This window comes from Dromiciops gliroides, chromosome 5, assembly GCF_019393635.1.
Source record: "Dromiciops gliroides isolate mDroGli1 chromosome 5, mDroGli1.pri, whole genome shotgun sequence".
In the NCBI taxonomy this organism is placed as follows: domain Eukaryota; kingdom Metazoa; phylum Chordata; class Mammalia; order Microbiotheria; family Microbiotheriidae; genus Dromiciops; species Dromiciops gliroides.
In genome coordinates, this window is record NC_057865.1 from 217,843,954 (window position 1) to 217,868,162 (window position 24,209).

At 43.5% G+C, this 24,209-nt stretch overlaps 1 protein-coding gene across 6 annotated transcripts; it reads right to left on the bottom strand.

Moving 5' to 3' along the window:
• Window positions 1–1,695: 1,695 nt before the first annotated feature.
• On the bottom strand, window positions 1,696–24,209 carry CSRNP2 (cysteine and serine rich nuclear protein 2). Of its 6 annotated transcripts, none has more exons than XM_043965795.1 (6): window positions 24,037–24,209; window positions 18,453–18,659; window positions 18,073–18,309; window positions 16,071–16,330; window positions 4,128–4,424; window positions 1,696–2,742 (listed from the first exon to the last, which is right to left on the bottom strand). In XM_043965795.1, exons 3-6 carry the CDS (start codon window positions 18,221–18,223, stop codon window positions 1,828–1,830), a joined length of 1,623 nt encoding a protein of 540 aa, XP_043821730.1. In that variant the 5' UTR covers window positions 18,224–18,309; window positions 18,453–18,659; window positions 24,037–24,209; the 3' UTR covers window positions 1,696–1,827. The 6 variants fall into 6 exon arrangements, with proteins under 6 accessions (XP_043821730.1, XP_043821729.1, XP_043821728.1 ...); XM_043965794.1 differs by lacking the exon at window positions 24,037–24,209 and adding an exon at window positions 21,003–21,302; XM_043965793.1 differs by lacking the exon at window positions 24,037–24,209 and adding an exon at window positions 19,886–20,069.

The following is a 24,209-nucleotide window of genomic DNA, read 5'->3' on the forward strand; positions in this document are numbered from 1 at the left end:
TTGGACTGGCATCTCGATGAAAAACCGTTTTCCAGATCCCTGCCTCCTAAACTTGGCATTGGAAATTACAGAATGATCCTTTTTCTAGAGATAGAAAATTCTACCTGTGACCCAGTAAATCAATGGCTTCGGAGAAAGGAGCTCAAGGTTGGCTAGTCTCTAGGCCTAACTCTGTGAGGGGAAAATGTGCCAGGAGATGAAATGCTCTTTCGGGGAAGGAATGCCACACTTGGTTAGACCAGGCAGAAAAAATGAAGACTGTAGAAAATTGCAGAATGGGCTGAAATGCGCAGAATTATTAAATTCAGGTGCTTCAGACTCAGTTAACAGCCAAAGTAAGAGGTCACAGCTGAAATGCTGTGGATAAACATTCCACTGAAACCACCAGCCCCTGAAAGAAGACAGGCAGACAAAACTTGGTGTGTGGCATGTTCTTCATACTCTTCCTTTGCTTATGTGGTTACGTTAGGGGAACAGGTGATAACTGAGCCCAAAGTAATATTTTTATTTCTTACTCTTTAAGAAAAGAAAGCAGAGGTAATTATCATTTATAAAGAGGATTCATTGGTAGTCTAAGGAGCAGGTCTTGGAGCAAAAGAGACAGAAATAGCCATTTCATCCTCTGCTTCAGCAAGGGACCTTAACTTAACTTAACTTAAGCCTTACTCTGCAGATCTCAGGAGACAACTCTACAAAATGTCTCCAACTCCAATCCTTTCAAATCTGGAACTATTAGCATTTGAGATTTTACAAAAAGAGTTAAAGTAGCATCTAAGCCTAATGGACAGTTGAAGTTTAATCCCTGGGGGTGTGTGTGTGTGGGGGGGGGGGACGGGACTGGAGTGTAAAAGCTTTCCTCTTTCCTCATCCCTTATCCCAAGATGGGCAAGTGTTCTATTTGTAGAAAAGGGGGAATGGAAACTGACTGCAGACCTTGCTGGCCACATTCTACGCTCCATTAACAGCACCACATTCCCCAAAGAAAAACCTGACCGAGTAGATAAGCATAGTACAAATTCAGGCATTGCTCTTCCAGAATGCAGAAAGCGCCTAACTAACTGCTTGGTCCTGCTGCTCAGGGGAACAGGAGAGACCTCCTCAAACAAAGGTGCCCAACCTAACGCTTCCTGGCAAAGTTATGCGTTAGACAAAGAGGAAAGAGGATTCCCGAGAAAAGGTGGGGCAGGGACAGAAAAGTCCTAACGTCAGTTCCCCTCTAGGACCTACAGGAAAAACAATTCGAATGAGGGACCAGGGATCTCCAATTTGGGGAGGAGGTGGCTGCTGGAGGTTCCTACAGCAGAAGGCCCACTCTGGCCCTTTCCTCTCTTAGAATGGGGAACCACACGACATTCAAATCAGTAATATCAGGCTCCTGTATAAGAAGTGTCGGACCAACAATGGATGGAAATGAGCTTTTATCTGGCCCCCTTGGGATGAAGGGAAATTCAAGGGAAGGGGCTGTTCCAAGATCCCCTCAGAAAGAAGAGGGGCTTGAGTAACCTAGTCCTTCCTGGGACATCTCAGCCTCTTCCTGCCAATGGCCCAGAAATCTCAGAGTTGGAAGACAGCACAGTCCCCTGGGCACCAAGACCCTTCAAGGGATCAAAAGCTGGAGTTTGGTCTCCTTGTGTCTGTCTTTTAAAATATCTGTACAAACCCCATCTCCCACCCCCCACCCCCACATATCCCTTCCACCCCCATCCTCCACAGACCCCAACAAAATAACATGGGAGCAGCAGTGGCTTCTTTCAGTTTTGTTTTAAAATAGTATTAGATAAAAGAAGTGAATAAATAGAGACTGGGAGAGGGACAGTGTCCCTCGGGTCACACCGGCAGAGGGAGTGCCAGAGAAGAGTCCTTAGGAGGCTGATCCTGATCACAGACCCCGTCTGAGGCCTGATCTAGCCCACAGCCTTCCTCACTGTCTGTGTGGAACGGAAGGTTTGGGGGGGACCAGGCAGGGCGCAGATCCTCACAGTCGGGCCCTTCTGGGTTACAGCTATCTGGCGGTAAGGATTCTGAAATGGGCGCTTTCCCCACCTCTGGTTTACAAAGGGCAGCTGGGTCTGTGGGGCTACAGGCCACCAATGAGGTAGCAGGGAGAGAAAAGACACTCAAATCCTTGTCTATGGGAAATGAAGGGGGAATTTCAGAGGCTTCTGAATTAGGTTCCTCCTTCATTCCCAAGACTGACCTTTGCTCCACCTGGTAATAGACCACAGGGCCACTGTTCAAGTAAGGGGGTTCATTCACCGTCGGGGCGGCTGGGTGCTCAGAGTTCTCAGCAAAGCACAAGACTGAAGAGCCCGGGGGGAGCTGGGCCTGGATGAGGATGGGGGCAGTAAGGCCTGGGCACAGCTCTTCAGGGACTGAAAGGGGCTGCTCTAAGATACAGACACCCAGGCTCTCCAGACTGGAGTCCAGGCTGGCACTGGAGCCGCTGGAGTCTTCTGCTTTGAGCCTCTCCAACTCCTCGGCACTCTGCAGGTGCATCACGGCCGTCTCATTTTCAGCAATGAACTCCTGAAAGTCCTGCGTCTCTGAGTCGCCGCTGGGTGCGGGAGGCAGCTCCTCTTCTGGGGCTGGAGGACGGCTCACCTGGCGCTTGTTCTCCAGCTCCAGTTTCATGATGGTGTGCAGGTAATGAGTCCGCACCCGGATTGGATTAAATTCAATACGCCCGGCCATATTTCCACAACCGTCCCGGGAACAGCCACATGGGAAGGACATGCGATCCACCTTGTGAGGAGTGGGAGGAATTGAGGAGGAAGGAAAAGAAGGGACAGGGCAAAAGATGAGACCCAAGGCCCCCAAAATACACAGGGAGGGGGCAGCTAGGTAGATTAACTGACAAAGATATAGTCTGCGAGGCAGTCAGGTGGCACAGTGGCTAGAACACTGGGTCTGGTGTCTGTCAGGAATATCAAACCTGGCCTCAGACACATTAGCTGTATGACCCTGGGCAAGTCACTTCACCCTGCTTGCCTCAGTTGCCTCATCTGTCAAATGAGCTGGAGAAGAAAATAGCAAACCACTCCAGTATCTCTGCCAAGAAAACCCCAACATGGGTTACAAATAGTCAAACGTGACTCTGCAAAGACAGGTTTATAGTAAATTTTTTTTTTTTTGGTAATAAGGTAAGAAATGGCCCTTTCAAGGCAAAAGATTTCTTCCCCAAAGGAAGATACCACCTGTCACCTGTCTCCCCTGTCATCTAACTACAAAAGCTGACATGAGGAGGTTTTTTGAGGGTGGGGGTGGGGATAGGGGAGAGTTGTTGAATCTATGACTTCATTTGTTTGGGTAAGGAAACTTTTGCCTATCTGTGCAGCTCTGCAAGTGCCCTGTAATTTCTAGTCTTAGCTGCCTGGGGCATGAAGAGACTCCTCCAGCATCACACACAATACTGGACCAGGCAGGAGGTGGGCCTGGAGGCAGCATCTTCTGAGCCCAAAGCCAGTTTTCTCTCCACAATGACAGGCTGTTGTCATAGAGAGGGTTCTGAAGTTCTGTAAAGACATCATTCTCATTGGATCCTCACAAGAGATCTCTAACCAAGTATTACGGGCATGATTATCCCCATTTTATAGATGAAGAATCTGAGGTTCAAGAAGGTCTTCCTGGGCTCTCAGTCAGGGCACACGTTGCTTCTGCTCTTATTAGAGAGGATGAATAATATTTCTTTTCTTTTTTGTTGTTGGAGGCTATCAAGGTGAAGTGACTTGCCCAGGGTCACACAGCTAGGAAGTGTCTGAGGCTGGATTTGACCTCAGGTCCTCCTGAGTCCAAGGACAGTGCTCTATCCACTGCGCCACCAACTACCCCAGGGCAGTCTTCCTTATACAATGGGCTGCAGTCGCCACAATATCCGGGTGTTCAGCAATAAGCATGGAGGGAAGAAAGATATCAGCATCCCAACAGTCTCTGAGCAACCAACGGATGCTGGACATCATTACCTCCTCACTTACTGCCGTCACCCTAAGAGACCTGGGCGCCGTTCAAAGCCTGCTTCTGCGGGGAGCTTCAGGCCTCAGGGGACATTTCCCATTCTTAGGTGGGTTTGATCTATCCATATCCAACGGTAGCCTGCTTGTGCTGCAGATGCCACCCGGCCCCCCACTCACCTGGCACTTAATCCCCGCTTGGCTACAGGCACACGCCTCTGGGTCGCAGTACAGCCGGCAGTCACAGCCGCACTCCTCCCTCGAAAGCCGGATGGCCCGAAGCTCCTGCTTCTCCTCGGCGTCTATGCGGTGGACACCGGAGGCCCGGAGCAGGGCCCGGCGCCTCTTGGTGGGGAGAGGCTGCAGGAAGAAGTAATCGTCCACCTCTACATTCTCCACATCGATGTCTTCATCGGACACGTCGTCCAGCGTCAGGCCATCAGCCTCCACCGACTCCACGGTGCCGTTCTTGGTCAGCTGCCAAAAGATGAGCAAAGTCACCTTATGGGGAGTACCAGGGAACAAAACCATCAGGATGGCAGCAGGGTCTGGGCAAAGTCCAGAACAGGGCGGTGGCGGTGGCAGTGGCCTATGTGACCGAGCTGTTCACATACCCCCCTCCCCCCGCCTTGTTAGTTTCTCAAAAGCCCGATTCCTTTCTTCCCTTAATTTGAAATGGAAAAGACATTAGAGAGGAAAACATACTGAGTAATCGGTTATTATGAGTTGTCAACCTCTGCGAGGTGGTTTAACTACACACATGCAAACAGTTTAGTGTAGAAATACATCCATCTCTTCAGGGAAGAAAGCAGGGATGGGGCGCTGGGGAAAGAACAGCGAAACACAAACTAACTTTCTGATCCTGAGGTGGGGATGAAAGGGGGAAACCTCAAAGCAAAGCGCCCATCCACTGGGGAGGGGCTGAAGCAGTGTCACAACATATTACCGTACCCCAAGAAACAAAAGAGAAACTTTTGGACAATAAGACTTGCAGGGCAAAGAAAGAAGAACCAAGAGACCAGTTTACACAGGGATAACAATACCACAAAGAAAAACAGCCGGGAAAGTCTTGTGGGCACAATCAGCGCGCCGAGTTAGGGTGAAGCATGTTACCCATCTCCTCACAGAGAGGCGATGGATTCAAGGATATAGCCACCATGGATTAATTTTGCTTGGCATAGGTTATTTTTTACAAGTGTTTTTCTCTCTTGGTTTTAAATGGGGAATAGAGGATGTGGATGCCATTAAAAAAAAAGGCCTTTGAAACATCTTTTAAAAAATACAAATGGAGGTTTGAAAGGAAGCACAGACAAGCAAGACAGTTTTGAAAGTAACATGTGGAATTAATCATGTGTATATTTACAAAGCAAGTAATATGAACTGGAGATTCACTGTTTCAAATGCAATTCCCTTTTTATATTTTGTTGCATGTAAAGAAATGCTCATTTTTAGGCATTTTGAAATTCAGAATCTTAAAAATTCAATTAAATTTTGGGGAAAAAAAGAAGTGGTTCAACTATTAGGCTAAAGATGAATCAGAGAGGAAAGAGACAGGAAAGATACTGACCCATCTAGTGGACACTTTTCACTACCCGAGTAAACTCCTTTAACATAGGATTGCTTTGCCCTCTGGCCTTCCTGCTTGTTGTGAAATGTGGAGGGGTGGACAAGGGACTGCAGTGACTGAGTGCTTCTTGCAAGGGATCAATGTGAGTACAAAACTAGATAAGCTTCTAAAAGATCTTTCAATCCACAGTTCAGTGGAGACCCCAAACTTCCACTGGGCAACATTATCTGTGAGTGGAACTTCTCAAATTCATTCCAGGGCAGGCTTATGAGATCTAACCAGGGTTCACTCAGAATTGGGCGGACTACATATTGACGTATAGCAGAAATCTAACCTCGGGCCCCTTTGATATATTTTGAGTGCCTTTGTGTGATCAAGGATGTACACACATGGATGCAGTTTCCTTCTATTAGGGAGAGAAAAGAAATGAGCTATAGCTATTACAGGATATACTTAAACCTCTGGCCTAAAATAAACTAAAATAAATTTTCAAGAGTTATCTACCTGGCGAAAGAGGAGTATGGCACACTGTGAATGTGTTGGTTATAGGTATCTTGGATTCTCTGATCTAAGAACAAGTGAGATCTGGGAAACTGAGAGGCAGTGAATTCTGAAAATTCATAGCTAGCTAAGCAAAGAAATAAAATCCAAATAACACCAAGTGCCCTGGAGGTGGCAGTCATAATGAAAGCCAAGTGACTTAAGTAGTTGACTTATTTTATCAGGACTTCATAGGAGTCCAGGCAAAAAACACACCCCTGAACAGATGCTGCAACAGATGTAAAAGAACCATACAAGGGTGGGGACTGAGGAGGAAGAAAAGAAAGAAGAGTTCACTGAGTGATTTTTGTAGGTCAGCCTGCCTACCATACCAGGGTAACAAAGCCACACCATGCCACTGCTATCGCTTAACAATGTCTCTCAAATTGTGGTCCAGATGGTGGTGGAGGTCACAAAGACTCAAATGGTAGCTATTTGGTAATGGGGGCCTATTCCTCCAAGTCCCAACCAAAATCCCACTTCCTCTGTCGTGGGATTGTTCGCGACCCCATTTGGGGTTTTCTTGACAAAGGTACTAGAGTGGTTTGCCCTTTCCTTATCCAGGGTCTTGCAACTAGTGTCTGAGGTTGGATTAGAAGATGAATTTTCAGATTTCAGGCCTGACACTCTATCCACTATGCCACCTAACTCCTCTTAATTCCAGTGCCTTCCCTCTTAATTATTTTCTATTTTATCTTGTATATAGCTTGTTTTGTATACATTTGTTTCCATATCATCTCTCCAGTTGGACTGTAAACTCCACGAGGGCAGGAACTATCTTTTGCCTCTTTTTGTATCTCCAGGCTTAGCAAATGTTTATTGATTCCTAATTATCTTACTCAAATGACCCACAAGTGGGCCCACGCCTTACCAACTTTCCCCTTCTGCCTTCCTATCAGATTAAGATCCAGAAGGAGAAAGCCCAAAGGTGTATCACATTTACAACTGAATGGTGGGTGGTGATAGCAGTTTGAAAAATAAACCAAGAAGGACAGCTAGGTGGCACAGTGGATAAAGCACCGGCCCTGGATTCAGAAGGACCCGAGTTCAAATCCAACCTCAGGCACATGACACTTACTAGCTGTGTGACCCTGGGCAAGTCACTTAACCCTCATTGCCCCACAAAAAAGAAAAGAAAAACAAACCAAGAACATTAGCCCCATTTTACAGATAAGGACTCAAGGTAGTTAAGTGACTTGTCCAAGGTCATATCACCAGGAAGGGACTCAGTTCAATGCTCCAGCTCCCTGTGACCATGGAGAACCAAGAAAGGGTTCAAGGGTTGTATATAAATCCAATCATGTCACTTTTCCTCCTCAATAAATCGTCGTGGCTCCCTGTTACCTCCAAGATCAAACAGAATCCTTTCTGGCATTTGAAGTTCTTCATACCCCACCCCCTACACTGAAATCTAGTGACACTGGTCTTGCTATTCCTGGAACAAATCACCACCTTCTCCTGACTCCAGGTGCTTTCTGCCTCTCCTGCACACCTTCATCTCTGCCTCCTGCCTTCCTGGAAAGCCCAGCTACAATAACCTTCTACAGGTAGCTTTTCCTCACTTAACACCAGGGTCTTCCCTTTACCAATTATCTCTAATTTACCCCAAATGTAGCTTGTAGGTTGTTTCCCCTCCTTAGACCGTGCAGGCTTGCCTTTTCTGGTATCCCCATCCCTACCGCAGCAGCGCCAGGCACACAGAAGGCATTTAAGAAAGGTTTGTTACCTCACACTGCTACCCCATTAGTCTTTTATATTTAGTGTTCTGTAGTGGAATAAAAGTATTGGGATATCAACTCATCTTCCTCAGGCTTAGCTAGAGCCTCCTGGAGATGACTCCAGCAGGAGACGGCCTGTTGCCATCTCATTTTCATCCCCTCTGTCTGGTCTCTCTATATTTTGAAATTCTTTTCACATACACACGGCTTGGAGGTCATGAATATTTGGCAACATGAGAGCGTCTGTCAGAAATGTTCTTTTTATGGATCACTGTTACGCTATGTTATATGATTCTAGCCATCAGGTCATGCCCCACTAGGGATTTTGTGGATGCTGATTTTTTTTTATAGCCTGTAATGACCCTTGTACACTTTCTACTGTTTCCTTATATAATCTACACCTGAACATCAAGTCTGAGATAATCCTTCTGTCATTTCTGGTAGCAAGGGCCTGGTCTTAAACGGCCATCATAAATAAACCTTTCCATTTCCACAAACCTGCAAACTGTTCACCACTTCTTTAGGTGGGCCTGGAATAATGAAGTCTTGAGTTCGAATCCAGCCTCAGACACTTCCTACCAGTGAGATTCTGGCCAAGTCACAACCTCTATGTCTCTGTCTCCTCAACGGTAAAAAGGGAGATAACAATGGCCTCTTTCTCTCAGGGTTGTCATGAGGACCAAATGAGTTAAGTGGAAAAAATGCTTAGCCCTGCAGGGCCTTGGAATAGAGCAGGTGCTTATAAATGCTTATCTTCCCCCAACAAAAATTAGAATTGAAGTCATGCAGATGTCACCCAGAGAGGGTCTTTTGATTCTTTTCTTGGATATCCGCCATTTCACAGGCAAAGCACTTCCAGATATATTTGAGAAAAAATGTGCTACCTGATGAAATAGCGTCTGCATAGGCCAGAAAGTATTTCTGTAGGTTTCTGACCTACTTAACATAATTTTCTTCCTCCTTTCTGGCAAAGAAACGTTCATCTTTCTGTAGCTGCTTTAGGGTGATGAGCCCTGTGTTTCATTAGTAGTGAACAGATTTAAAATATTATTGTTATTCTTCTCAACTTCAAAGGAGTTCAGATAGTAATGGGATAAGAGGTTATTCTGCTTTTTAAATATTTAATATTCTACAGATTACTGAATGGTTGATTAAAAAAAGCCCCACTTTTTGTACTTGAATAAAAGCTTTAAGTTTATATAAACATCCTCTATAGGCGTGGTGAAATCATCCTTGGGAGAACTCCAGTAGCTGTCAGGACAAAGGGGATATATGCTTCATCCTATTCCCACGTGATTCTGATTTCTTCCGCTATCTATATTCTGAAAGCTTTTTGTTCAACATCCCCTGAAGACTGTGAGTGTTTGGTATGGTGGTATCTATTAAGATACATTTTAATGTACATTTTAATGATCAATGATATAGCTCTGTCTGTGATAATGTTCCTTTTACAGTTCTGCTGAACTGACAGATACTTTCAGGTCTGTATTTGTATTAGAATTGGCCATCTGTCAGTCCATGAAAAAACAGTGAGCTGCTGATGTATAACTCCAACAAGCAGGCAGTATCTCGCTAGGTATTTGATAGGTAGTTTTTCAATCTGCTGTGATTTTTCTACTGTCTCCTTGTACAATCTGCACTGATCAATAAGACTAGTATTAAGGAAAAAACTTTCTGTAATTTTTCATGATGATGGCTGTCAAGACCAACTCCTATGTTTCTATTCACAAACCTACATGATGAGACGTTTACATGTGAATGTTGCCCATTGAGGGCTGCTGGAATTCATTCTTGACTTTAAGTTGTTTTATGGGCTCCACAAAGAGGAAAGCTGCTTCCAGCTACATCTGAAGAATCCAACAGTGGGCACCCCATGCCAGCTTCCACCTTTGCCCAGGGAAGAGTTGTCTACTTTTCTAAGAAAGGGTTTCTCTTTCCACAGCTGCCCCAGGAGGATGGTGCTGTGCTTCCTTCATACCATATTAACTTTTCAAGGATTTTCTCCCAATTTGTTATGGTGATTTTACAATTCCAAAAGCATACGATGAGTTAATTGCTTTGAAGTTGTTTTTCCCAATGAGCTTTAATTTCAGGATTCCATTTAGTTTCCAGACATACACAGCCACACACAGCCTTCTCTCTGATAAGAGCTTTACAAGACCTAAGTGCTTGCACTGCCTTTATCTAATGGTTCAATTTTACCTCCAGATTGGAAGCACCAAGCCTGCTGTTCTCTGAGAAGGGCACGGCACTCGATGGGTGTACATTAAGAATTTCACGCTCACTGAATCCAAATGACATAGTGATCTCATCAGATATCAAAGACTCTATGAAATGAAGGAGCTGTTTAATGTGTTGTTGTTGTTGTTGTTTTGTGGAGTCATATAACTTGACATCATTTATGTACATCAAGGGATTAAAAAGATATTTTGGTAATATACCCTCTTTACCTTGGAAGCCATACTTAGTTCTATTTAGGAGAGATAATGATGGGTTTCAGGCTAAGCATTACCATAATAGGCTTAAATTATCTCCCTGAAAGATGCCATCTTTTACACAGAGAACACTTTTCTATGCGGATAGCAAATACTCTGGCATTCTTAATCTACTTGTGTCCATTTTATATGTCTGCAGTACAGAAATAAGATGTGCGTGTGGAACTGAGTAAAAAATGCAGTACTTTCAATGACCCCCTCAAAGTTCACAATGTGAGACAGAATAATGGCAGAACAGGGGACATGGCAGTCATGTATTTCATGAGCTGTGAGTCAGTATTCAGCTCTCTTGTGAAGGCCCTGCAAGAACTCTGAAACAATGGCAAATGAGGCTTTCACTGGGTTGGCACCCCTGCCAGTGGATGCAACTGTGCCTAAGAGTTAAAGAAATAGAGAGAGGGCAGCCCAGGGCTGTTGGCTCATCCCACTCAAAACAGACAATGATCCACTCAACACGGAGAACAGTAGAGTGAGTGGCAGTCACTCATATTTTAGTACCACAAGAAAGCAAGATACACTAGAACAAATTGGAAATAGAAATATTCTATCTGCTAGAACAGCTTCAGTTCATATTACTCTGACCACTAAAAACCAGGAGTATAAACAAAATGAACTCAAAACAGGAACCCTTTCATTGTACATCATAACAAAACTGGAAACAGATCTCAGCATATACTGCTGATCAGTACAGGGCAATCATAAAAAATAGCTCCATTCCTAAATATAGATTAGATTAAATAAGAGATAACATCAAAGAGAAATTAATATTTGAAGAGAGAAAAATTGAAGAACCTGGTCATTGAAAATCTGGAAATTACACCTAATAATGAAACAGACAAAAAACAACACTGGTATCTCAAATGATTTTGAAAATGAGATGGACATACTTAAGACTAATTCTGAAAGTTCATTTTTACTTTTAAGGCAAGAATCCAAACAGCTGACCAAGTATAACAAACAGTAATTATGAAATGGTGGTATCTGTTATAACCATCATGAATGAATTCATTCTTCCACAGTGTTTGAAAGAAATTATAAGAACATTTCAGTTATATGAAGAAATGACAAGTGAAACAAGGAGAACCAGCAAAACAACATATATAACAACAAAGCTGAAGCCAAATGCTATGTATTTATAATAACTAATCTTCACTTTTAAGGAGAAATGAGCCTACATCTCTTCACTCTTTTTAGCAAAAGGTAGGAGACTAGGGATATGGAACACTATATATAACATCAGATCTTTTTGATGTTACTAGTGCTCTTAAAAGGGGGTAAGGAATAGGATACAGTGGAAAATGCTGGTGAAGTAAAAAATTTACACACACACATATCAACAAAATTTGTTTTAAAAAATTCATGATTTGGGGCAGCTAGGTGGTGCAGTGGATAAAGCACTGGCTCTATATTCAGGAGGTCCTGAGTTAAAATCTGGCCTCAGACACTTGACACTTACTAGCTGTGTGACCCTGGGCAAGCCACTTAACCCACATTGCCCCACCCAAAAAACGAAACAAAACAAAACTCATGATTTGCACACAGCAGTATATATGGTTGACACTGCCGTAGATTTAAGAAACACAGGTAGAAAGGTAGAACTATCTCCTGAAGAAAAACATCAATTCCCACCATATGAAGCTTGTGAGAGCTACTTAAAATCTGTAGAAAAGCACTGTATATTATGTCACTATCTAGCCAATTATGCATAGTAGAAAACCCTAATTAAAGGCAACAACAAAGTAGAAAGAAATCCAAAAAACAAATCCAGAAATTCTAGATTCCCTTCATCAGTACCAGAAAACAGAAACCAAAAAGGAAAGGCAACACCAGGAGTCAAAGCCACACAAAGAAAATAAACAATTCAACATCAATCAAAAACTCTTGAGAAGTAAAGAAATGAGAGGTGAGAGAGAACCTTCCTAAAGGAGGAGAATTTCTGATCATCTACATGACTGAAAGAAGTCCAACACAAATGGATCAACCAAGAAACAGCAAGCTTATGTACCATCAACACTGTGAACAAGAGAACAATCCCAGCAACGGAGATGACAAATAGGAGCTTCTCTGTTAAACTGTCAAGGCAGAAACCAATGAAGATCCATAACCAGTCATTCAGGCCTTTCACAGCAGCACATGAATTACTAGCAAGGTGCCTCGCCAGCTTTTCCTCTGAGACATACACCTTATCTCCCTTTTTTTGTTTGTTTTTGTTTTTGTTTTTTAATTTTGTGAGGCAATTGGGGTTAAGTGACTTGCCTAGGGTCACACAGCCAGTAAGTGTTAACTGCCTGAGACCGGATTTGAACTCAGGTACTCCTGACTCCAGGGCTGGTGCTCTATCCACTGCACCATCTAGATGCCCCCCCTTATCTCCCTTTCTTAACAGAAGGCATCACTATTACACAAGATGAGAACACCAGCCACACTCCCAAATGTAGGCCAGTTATTTATGTACTTTATACAAAGCATGCATAGCCTATAGACACACAAAACATCTATAAACATAAGAAAACAATATATCAGCTAAGAACCAAAAAAAAAATTGGGATAAAGAACTTATATTTAATTTGGAAATCACTGAGCAAGCTGTCTGAAAGTGCTGCAAAGTTTATGCTGCTGTTATTGACTGAGTCAAAGCCTGACTCAGTTCTGCACTCATGCCTTGTTTACATACTGCAAATATATGAAATGGGTTCAAGTAATGTAAGAATGTTAAAGCATTTGTTATCTACATGGAAAACTGTTCTCTTTTGAAGCATATCACCAATACAACTGTCAAGAAAAACAAGGCATTTTTCAAGGCGTTTAAATCAAGTCCATTATGGTTGGTCCTGTCTAACTTCAAACTCAGTATCAATCATCTCTCCTAATTAGAATTAAGTATGGCTTCCATATTAAAGGGCAAGTCAAACCAAAACATCTTATTAATCAGCCAGGATACAGGAATCAAGCTAAACGACTCTACAGAGAAGCAAATCAGATAAAGAGATAGTATTTATTAAGCGCTTGCTACGTGCAAAGTACATTAAGTAGCTCCTTCATTTTGTGGAATCTTCCTCCTATGATATCAAAATGTCATTCGGACTCAATAAGCATAAATTCTTATTGTATGCCAGGGAAAGTTAATGACTGAATTGAATCTGGAAGTCTCATTAAACCAGTGGATGAAAGCAATACCCACAAATACTCTGGTACTTGGCAAGACATATTGTGAATGTAAAGCTATCAAAGAGAAGGCTGTGGCTGTCTATTACGTCAAGAGACTTAATGGCATCCTGAAATCAAAGCTCAATTGGAAAAATACATGGAAAACAACACCTATGCAACAGCAGTCTTAATGTCTGTACACTTTTAGAACTATAAAATGGACCATTAGAGATCAGGAAAGAACTTTACGAAAACCTGACCTGTACAATATTAACAAAACACAGGGCCCATTCCCCTAAGGCAGCTGTAGAAAGATAAACACCGGGTTTCCAAAACAGGAAGAAGGGGAGTGGTGTACCTTCTTAAAGTAGCTCGGACTCCAACTGATGATACACTTTCTGTGAAGCAGAAATAGTCACGACTGATAACTATATGCCACTGGATTTGTTAAATACAACCTCAAGACGGAGCATAGGAGATGGCTAAGATGCGGAGATGAAATCAAAAGGTCCCCAGTGGCAGCTTCTGTGTGAACTCAGAACACACAGCTGAGTAGTGCAGAATTGGGAATGCGGAGGAATCTATGATGGTGGACCAGGAGTTTTAGAGGGGTTATCCTTAAAGAATTTGGACTTACGGTTCAATGTAGATTACATATGGAATGGCAGAAACTCCACAACACGTCGCTGCAGGCTATAAAAACGTAGCCTCTACAGAGTGCCCAGCAAGGCACGATGTGATGGCTAGAATCACATGCATCAGAAGCTCACTTTCTTTTAGGGACTGACTCCTGGAGAATCCCCACACTACAAATACAAAACTCAAAGCATCCTGGAAAAGTCCAGCGATAAAATGTCCAGGATTAGAGCACGAGCACAGACCCAATCACATAACAGAAATGATTTATAAAAACTCAAGAACATCCTGAGAGATGTCATCATGTCACCAAGTACTCCTAACCTCTGAGCTACGTGAAGGGGAAGTTTTCAGAGGAGAAAGGTGGGAACGAGATGAGGTGTCTATAATCCCTGCTGCGTCCTGTGTGCTCCTGGAGCTGTCCCAAGGATGCTTCACTAAGCTGGGGGAGCATTCTACTACTCAAGGCAGTGATTTTATCCACATGTGCAAATGCCATAAAACATTAAACATCAAAGACCAATAGCAGGACAGGTCTAAGGACTGTTTCTGACTGAACCTCCTCAAAAAAGAAGAGACGAGTAAGATAATGAAAATTTGTTTTGTTTTGTTTTGTTTTTTAATGAGAGACTTGGGAGTTAAAAGATCTGACCTCTAACCCCCCAGCTTTGCCACCTGCTAGTCCTATGACATGGGAAGTCAGTTCATTTTTCCAGACTCAGCTTTTCTCATCTATAAAACCTCTATTGCCTGTCTCAAAAGGATGTTTTGAGGCTCAAATGAGACAACAGATGCAAAGTATTTTGTAATATGAAATTGTTATTAACAAAGCCAAAGGAAGGAAAACCCCTGAAAAAGGAGCAAATTGGAAACAAAAGATGAGAATTTCTCTTCTGATGTATGAATCTTTATTGGATGCAGCATTAGTTGCTCTTGGCTCAGTTTCCTGCAAACAAGCGGAACTCTCAAAACAAGTCTTAGGTTTACCTGATTTCGCCCTGGGGGCTCCTACAGGGGCCAGGGTCTCCCTTAGGGTCAGGATGGAATCACTCTGGCAGGGCATCCCTCTGCCAGGTTCAGGAGCCGGGACATTTCTTCTAAGGGAGAGAGGGGAGGAAGCCCATAAACTCTGAATGGCAAATGGATCAGTGTCTATTTGCCAAATTGTAGTTATGGGGCCAAGGATGGAGCTCTTGAACATCTAGAAGCAAGGGAATACTACTGAATGTTGTGCCTGTCAGAATGGGGGACGAGCAGGCAGCAGACTCATAGCTCTCACATAGAATTAGAAACGAGATGAGGCCTACAGACAATTGCTGACTAAAGTCCTCTGGTCCCACCATACTTCTTGTTTTCCTCCCACTGAGTTTCTGAATCTGATGAAGTCATGTGGACCCAAAACAAACTAGACTGTATCTAAAGCAATGTTTCACAAATTAGGAACTAAGATGGAAATCCCAAAGACATGATTCTGTACTTGGAAGTGCAAAGCCCCAGATGTTTTGGTGTTGGCAGCCAACATCTGAATATAGGAGCTGGGTGAAATGGTCTGCCACGGTCCTTCTTCTTCCTAGTCTTGAAGTTCTGTTGTGTGAGAGCACAACTATGGTATTCTCAATAGCTATTTGAGTGTTAAATGAATTTAGTAATAATACAGTGATACTTGAGTAACCAAACAAGGGGTTGTTTCGGGGGGAGGGAGTGCCAAAAGAAAAAAAACCCAGTTTTATGAGGCCAAAGACAATAAATTTGAAAACAAATTTAAACAATGACAGAGCTGTCATTCTGTCAAGCCAGGTCACATGTAAGCCAACTAGAAAGGACAGGGAAGGTAAGAGCTCCTTCTTGGAAGGTAAGGTAGACTTGTCAACCTATTTGCAAAGCTCCTCACTCTACTACTGTTATGTTATAGAACTGGACAGTGGCTTAGCCACAACCAAAGGACCCAAATGTCTTTCTCCCTTCTCCTTGGCAATGACCTGCTCAAGTTCTGTCCCCTGTTCCCCTTCCCCCTGAGCACCTTCATTTTCTTGGCATGCAGCTTCTCTTCTTTCAGGTGCTCACGGAGGATCTCCCGGTGGTTGACCTCCTGCTCCTGAGCAAACTCACAGAGCGTGTAGCTTCTCACAGAATTGTGGCGCTGGGCCATGCCCAGAGAACTCCCGCCTTGGCTGGGCACGCTGGTGAAGCCCTGGCGCCTGGCAAAGTAGTACACCGTCACCTGATCGAAGCGCACATTCTTCCTCCGGAGTTGTTTCTGCCGTTTCAGGATAGATGTGGCTGAGAGGAAAGGACAGAGCACAGTGTGCAATCAACCCAGAATCATTAATTAAGTGTCTACCCTTTCATTACTAGTTCCCATCTCATTGCTTGGAATATTGTTTGGAGGTGAACACCCATCCACTAACCCTCTCAACTCTTCTAAAATGTTCAAAGGATATCAACAGTCAATTTCAAAATAGGAAATACACAGTTGAGAGTGTTTTAAAACTGTTCGATTTCTAATAGTTATACAAAAGCAATTTTAAGCTAATACCTTATTTCCATCAAATTTAAAAAAAAGGTAAAACAAAGATAGGAAAGAGGCATGCAATACATTTGATATAAGTGTAAACTGGAACAATCTTTTGGGAAGGCAACCTCGCAAGCTACAAAAGCGATTATACCATTTCACCTAAAGATCCCAATGTCACGATTATATCCTATGGACGTTATTAAAAAGGAAAGAAAAACCCTTACAATTTCTAGGCCTTTTGTCTGAGATCAAGTTATTAAAAGAAAAAAATCCATGCAAAAGCATTCATATCTTTGTAATAAAAAAAATACAGTCAATATGTCTAATGATTAATTGTAACTAAACTGCATTGTTTTCAGTCATGTTCCACTCTTCATGACCCCATTTGGGGTTTTCTTGGCAAAGATACTGGAATGGTTTGCCATTTCCTTCTCCAGCTCATTTTACAGATGAGGAAACTGAGGCAAACAGGGTGAAGCAATTTGCCCAGGGTGACATAGCTAGTAAGTATCTGTGTCCAGATTTTAATTCAGTTCTTCCTGATTCCAGGCGCACTGCTGTATCCACTGCGCTACCTAGCTACCCCAAATAAATTGTAGTTTATCAATATAATAAAATGTTGAATCATAAAATGGAACATGTGAAAAAAAACAATTGAAAAACTTAAGCAACATGAGTTTTAGTACACAAAAAGAGTTGTGAATGGATCACAGAATAAATAAGTTGTTATAAATTTGTTCAAGTATGTTTTTCTTTCATCAAAATTTAACTTTTGTGAAGATCCTATTCCAATGCCCTATTTGTAGCAACGGTTTTCAAAGGCTATCCCAAAAGAACAGCCTTTAGTTATGGGCTCAGTAATCCTAGCTAAATTTAGAGAGGCTCATCACTGGAAATTTGGTTTACAATAATTTAAATTCATTGACTATAGTGAAGAGAAAGTGCTGCTAACTTGTGTCAGTGGAGGGAAGAACCGCATTGACAAAACTGTCTATCTTTAAAGTATCAAAACCTAAATAACTTTTACCATTTTATTTGGGATATTATTTTGTATATTGTTACTCAATTCATTATTATTTTTTTTAAAGTGAGGCCAGGATAATAAACAAGGAACTTTGTATTTCTACAAGTCACTCAGACACCATTTACATCTTGGTACAGCTGCAGATTCCTAAAACACTGTGAATTCTGGAGTTTCACACATCTCTTAGGAGACACTGTGTGACAAAAAAGTAGGGAGGCCTGAATGGTGCTCTCTCCATCATCCAATTACTTGGCATTAATTCTGTCTTTAGAAAGTCAGCTGCTGAATGGCAAGAACGATTTCATTTCTGTATCCTGAGTCTAGTATCTTGTATATGGGGCTGAATGAGTGTGGAACTGAGCTGCCGCTAAGCAGAGGCTGTCTTCCCAAGGGCCCACAGAATGCCAAGAGCTCCCTCCATCACCTGCCCTGGTTCTACAGCTTGGGCAGAGTCTAGGTCCAAAGAAGGGCTGGCACACTCACGGGTGAAGCCTGCAGTGCTAGGAGGGTTAAGGCTGTCACAGCTGTCAGCACTGTCACTGCTAGAGATCTCATCATCTGAGTTAGAAATGGAAGAGCCCACATCCACATCTTCAAACTTCCTCTTGAGACTCGAGCTCGTGAATGCATCCATTGGTCTTGAAGAGGCTTCCTTGGGGAGCCTACTATAAAGGCCCTAGAGCCCCCATTCACCACCAGCTAGACAGACTCATGAGGATTCTGCTTGGAAAGAAAGGAAGGGGGGAGAGACAGGGATTAACACCACTCCTCTTATGAAACCCAGTCATATATCAGGGTCCCTCGCCCTCGACCAAATGGATAAAAAGTATAAGGCCCCTAAATGGGCAGGGTTCGAGTCTGACCTAAACCAGTTTAAGATGGCTCCATTTGTTATCAAAAGCCCCTTCAACTCCCTTTTCTTTCCATGATCTTCTCTACAGAAATGGAATCTGGTCACCAAAGATTAGGCCATTCATTTCCTTGTTGTTCTCCAATATCCCACACGATTTCCTGTTTCTGTGTTTTCCCTCAGCCCCCACAGCCTCATATATTTTGCCTTATGGAAAATACTGGAATAGGAACAGAGACACAGAACAGGTTGACAATTCTGTTCTAATCACATCAGCAGCACAAACTATTTCATATACACATTGACATACAATGAAGCCTGAGTCAGTAATCTCCACAGTACAAATCTTTTATGATATCCCACAAGTACCAGCCCCATGGCCCCCACCAAAGGGAAGGCCCATGATCAGAAGGACCAGAATTCAAGCCACTGCCCTTTAGAAATGACGAAGTGGCTTCTCCAGAAATACAAAGTTTAGGGCCTCTGTTCCTTGGCTTTTGGAGTCAGAAATTTTGTCAGTTTAAATGTTTTCAAGTCAGATGCCCCACCCTTTCTGGGTCAGCACTACATGTGATAGTAGAAGAGAAAGCCAGAAATAGACTTGGTGTAGCCCTCATTTGTCCCTGAATATTTCCCAGGGGACTTTTTAGGCTCTCGATTCTCTGGGATGCTACTAGCCACGAATGTTCTTTCCTTGGTCCGGTCAGATTTTCTTACAAGGTCCCACGTAGGGATCAAGATGCACAGTGTCTGGGCAATGTTGTTGTTCAGTCATTTCAGTTGTGTATTACCTCTTCATGACCCCATTTGGGGATTTTCTGGCAAAGATACTGGAATGGTTTGCCATTTCCTTCTCCAACTCATTTGAACAGATGAGGAAAAGAGGCAAACAAGGTTAAGTGACTTGCCCAGGGTCAGACAGCTAGAAAGTGTCTGAGGCGGGTTTGAACTCACAGGACCAGTCCTGTATTAATAGCTGTCCTCTGGGACATTTGCATGTCAGACTCAGCCACATCCACAACAGAATCAGGTTCCCTCTTCCCCTAAACACTCCTATTTCTGCATTAGCATTGTCATTCCATTGTTCTCTTGCATCTCCCCATCTCTCTGCTAATACAGTGACCATCTTATTCAGGACCTCATACCTCTCCCTAGGCTACTGCAATAGAGGTGCCTCACTTCATCTCTTCCCCACTCCAATTCATCTTCCCAGCAGAGGTCAAAGTGATTTTCCTGGAGCACAGGTTTGACCATGAACCTCCATGATTCTCTATTAACTGCAGTATCTTCCACATGGCAGTTAAAGCCCTTTTCAGTCTTGTCCCAACCTACATTTCAAGCCCTATTACCCATTATTCCCCTTTACAACATTACTGTTCAGCAAACTGCCCCCATTACTTTTCCCTCATGCTCACCCTGCCATCTCAGGGGCTTGGTACAGGCTACCTCTCTCTCCAGCTTTATAAACTCTTCAAGATTCAAGTGCCAGCTCCAGTCGTCCACAGCTCCCCCAGTTACTTTCCATCAATGTCCTCCCCCCCTGAGAGGACCAAAGCTTCTTGAGGTCAGGGGACTGTGTTTCATTCTTGGCTATTGTATCTGCAAGTATCCTACAAATAGGTGCTTCGTAAATGTTTTGTTGATCACGACAATTTATCACCCTGTGCACAAAACTATCCTTTGAGACCCAGAAAGAACCAGCATGGGAAAAGAGCACATCAAGAGAGCCTGAAACGATCTTGTCTCATGAGCACACAAGCACTCCACAGAAAAGTAGGGCTGCATCAGTCACCTCCAGAGTACAAATAATCTTCCCTTTCCAGCTCTGGATTCCAATTTCCTGGAAGATGGGACTTTGTTTCACAGAGCCTGGGAACGGGCTCTCCGAGGCCTTTGAATCACTAATGCCCAAACTGTCCATATTGTGATCTCACTAGTTGCTAATTATGCATCAGAAATAACAACTGTGCCCAGAAAGACCAAGCTGCACACACTGTGGCATCAGGGATTCCTGCTGAGGGGCTACCTACTGGATGACCCTACCAACAAACGCCAAAGCCCACACAAGTTTTTGATGGTCCCTAAGGAAAAGAAGAAATGCTGTGCTCGGTTTCCAGCTGCCCGCACACACTTTCCTACACAGACAGGGAGGGACTAGCTTAAACATCTATCCAGCTTTGTTTGGTAGGTTCTATATTGGAAGAAGGCTTCAGAGAGCGCTTATTATGGTTTGATCAGGCCTCATCAAAATTCTGCGTGCTCTCTCGCGAGGACTTGAGCCCTAAATATACGTAGAGCTCACCCAGAAACCCTCAGCTAACCAGGCATCTCAGGTATACCAATAAAATGAGCACATGCCTAAAGAAACTGGACTAGGAGCAAAAAAATTAGGCTCCAGATGAGCAAGAATTTTAATTAAAATGAAAGTATAGCCCACAGTCCTACTAACCCTGTTCTTCAGATTTCAGATGTCACCAGATCTACCAAGGCTAAGACACAGGAAAGAATAAATGAGTTTAAGAAAATTTCAGCTAGCAGACTGACTGAAGTCAGAAGCCCTCACCTCAAATCTTGGTTCCGCCATTGATGACCCCTGTGACCTTGGGCACTTCATTTAACCTCCGGAGGCCTCCATTTCAGCAACTATAAAAACACAGGACTTGGAGGCCCTCTTCAGATCTAAATCTGAGATCCTATGACAGCTCTGAGCATAAGCCTAAGCATCCATTTCCACTCTATTACCAACAGTACACTAAAAATTTCACATTCAAAGCATGCATGAACATATTAGGATGAGACAAGAAACACTATTGTCAATGGAAACTAATCATGTTTTTCTTTCCTGATACATTCAATAAATGCCAGGTCTCGCCTACAAGAGAAACCAAATTAAATGGAAACCCCCTCACCTTCCTCTGAAAGGAGGTTTAAACAGCAAGCCTGGGAGGTTTTTACTCACAGCAAACTCTGCTGGGTGTTGCAGTATAGGTGAGGGGTCTTTCCCTACACTTTTTTTGCCTACTTTTGAATTCCATGCAATCCTCAAAAAGCTATCGGTGTCTTAGTCCACCCACCCTTGTGGCTCATCTCTTCAGGTCATTTTTATCTAGATTGGGAAGTGGCAATTGTGGGGAGAAAGTTCTTTTCTTCCCCTAGCCAGTATTTCTTCTTTTCTGTTATATACTTCCAGAGTAAGATTTTCTGAGCCAATTTCGACAGGAGAAAACTTTATAGAGGAGCAACAACATTTTATTTGAAAATGTCTGAAAACGAAACAATATGCAAATTAACCGTTGGTATTTTAAACTATTTTCATACACCAAGATGGAAGTATTTGGTAAAATTCTAAATACGCTGTTCTAAATCTTTTATCTTATCCTGGTTACTTAACTAATTCTAATGACTTTGTCTATCCTAGACTAAAACCAGTTGCAGCCTTAATTTTCAACACATCTTGACCATGTCTTTTTTCACTAAATCTTCCCAATCCAATATCTCAGAGCTTGACACTTCTACAAATAAACTGAAATGGGTGTTCTTTGCATTACTTGGCAAAGAAAAGGTCTAAATTCTCCTTTCAACCTCACCAAATTCATCTTTCTAAACCTTATGTAGAAATCCATCTCTCTTCGGTCTCTTCCTGCCTTCTTCAGGACATACACATACAAATTCAATTACCCAAATAAGTCAGTGTACTATTGGAAATAAATTTCAATTCCAACAGCAGGGATAAGACCTATTAGTCTGTTAAAATATCAAAATGACTGAATCCCAAAACATAATGATTTTGGACGAAAACATTGAAACTCTTTATAGGAACTTTAAAATGGCAGACAAACTAACAGGGCAACTGGTATAAATGCTTGCCACTCTCTATGTTGCTTTTAAAGATCTTTTATGACAAAAATTCCCACCAGTCTAATTGCTAAGTTGCATGAAGCAGCACAGGTTGAGATCTGAAAGAAGCTGAAACTAAATAAAAACAGGGTTTCATTATGTCTGAATTTTAATAAAGACTCAAATATAAAAAGGACTATACTCCTTTTCAGGCTTCTGAAGCTCACTCCTTACCACTAAGTATATGACATGGATTTGTAAGGGTATGCGATGCTGAGGAAAACATTTTTTGAGATAACAAATGCTATATTTAAGACTGATGTATGAGGCTCTCTTAAGAAAACTAAACCTAATCAGGAAAGCAATTGACCTATTTCTGGGCTACAAAGCCCTCAAGAATTTTCTTCTTGTTAAGACACAGCGTTTTAAAGGAAAGTTGCTCCTTGTAGGATAGTCTCTGGATGGTGATGAGCTTTCGGTTTAAAGTTCATGGCACCAGAAAAGCATTCATTGAGACCTTATTCCAGCTAGAATTAGAAGCCGGATGACTCTCTTTCAACCTATTGTTACTTTCCTGAAGATTACCTGCCCCTCTGGTTCAATGATGTTCAGAAATTCAGAGCCAGAAGAATCCTAAATCACTGACAGAGCTGGAAGAACCATTTAATTTTTTATTTTACAGAAAATGAAACTGAGGCCCCGGTGACTTATTGGACGCCCAAACCATTTCTCTTCCCTTGCCTAAACTGGGCATTTAAATGGGAACCATCTATTCTCATTCCTTCTCATTTCCAAACTGAAATCCCTTTGTAGCTAGGGGTCGGTCATTCTCTTTCACTCCACTCTAAATCAAAGTTGGAACTCTATCTCTATCTCTGAAATGGTTAGTCTTTGGAGCAAAGGTTCTTCGTGGGAAAGTTGAGGTGGGCTCCTGCAGAAACCATTAAAGCCTCAAGGCCCACTCTTAACTATGGCACAGCACAACAGTCTAGCTCCGAGGCCTTGCAAGATGGGCAGTTAGGCAGGAGGAGGGGAATCCCTGTCAACTGTGGCTTTAACTTGACCTAACTAACAATTACAGCACAAAGGCTGTGCTTTTCACGAGGATAACTTCAACAGCTCATTTATGAAACTGGTATTCTTATAAGTCATAAAAAAGGGAGGACAAGAGACTTCGGTGGACACAGATGGAATGATGAGAACCCTGGCTGAAGCAGGGAAGGGGGTAAAGATGATGTTAATAACCAGGTCAACTTGATGTTACCTACAGACTAGGAAAACGAATATTGCAGCTTCACTTGGAAGCATATTCAGTTCATTCTAGGAAAACGTAGCGCTCCAGAGCTTAGCCCAGTGCGTGGCACACAGTAAGGGGGCACTGAACCAGTTCTAGTTGGCTAACTGATGGACACTGGCCTCAATGGGCATTCCGATGACCCCTTCACCTTCCTGTTCATTCTAAAACCTCACTCCCTAAACCCTCAGCCCCCTCCCCCCCCAACTCCGCTCCCAGGGCTGGGCCCCTCGATCCCACCCCGCTCCCTCCTCCGGGCCGGGCCGGGCTGTGCCTGCCCCCACGTCCGGGGCCCGTGTCCTCCCTGCCCGCAGGACCCTCCGGTCGCCACTCCACGCCCGCCGACCCCTACCTGCCCTCCCACCACACCCACCTCTCGCCCGCCGGCCCCGCCCCCTCCCCAGCTCCCGCTCTCGCGCCCGGCGGCCGCTCGCCCGCTCCTCCCTGCAGCCCTCGGGCCCATTACCGCCCGACCCCGCCGCCGCCGCCGCCGCCGCCGCCGCCGCCGCCGCTTCCCGCGAAGGTCTCCGCCGCCCCCGCTGCCGCCGCCGCCCAGGCCCGGGGTGGGGAGGAGGGAGGGAGGGAGGGGAAAGCGAGCCCCGGGAGCCGTAGCCACGGGTCCAGGAGCTCCGAGGGCGG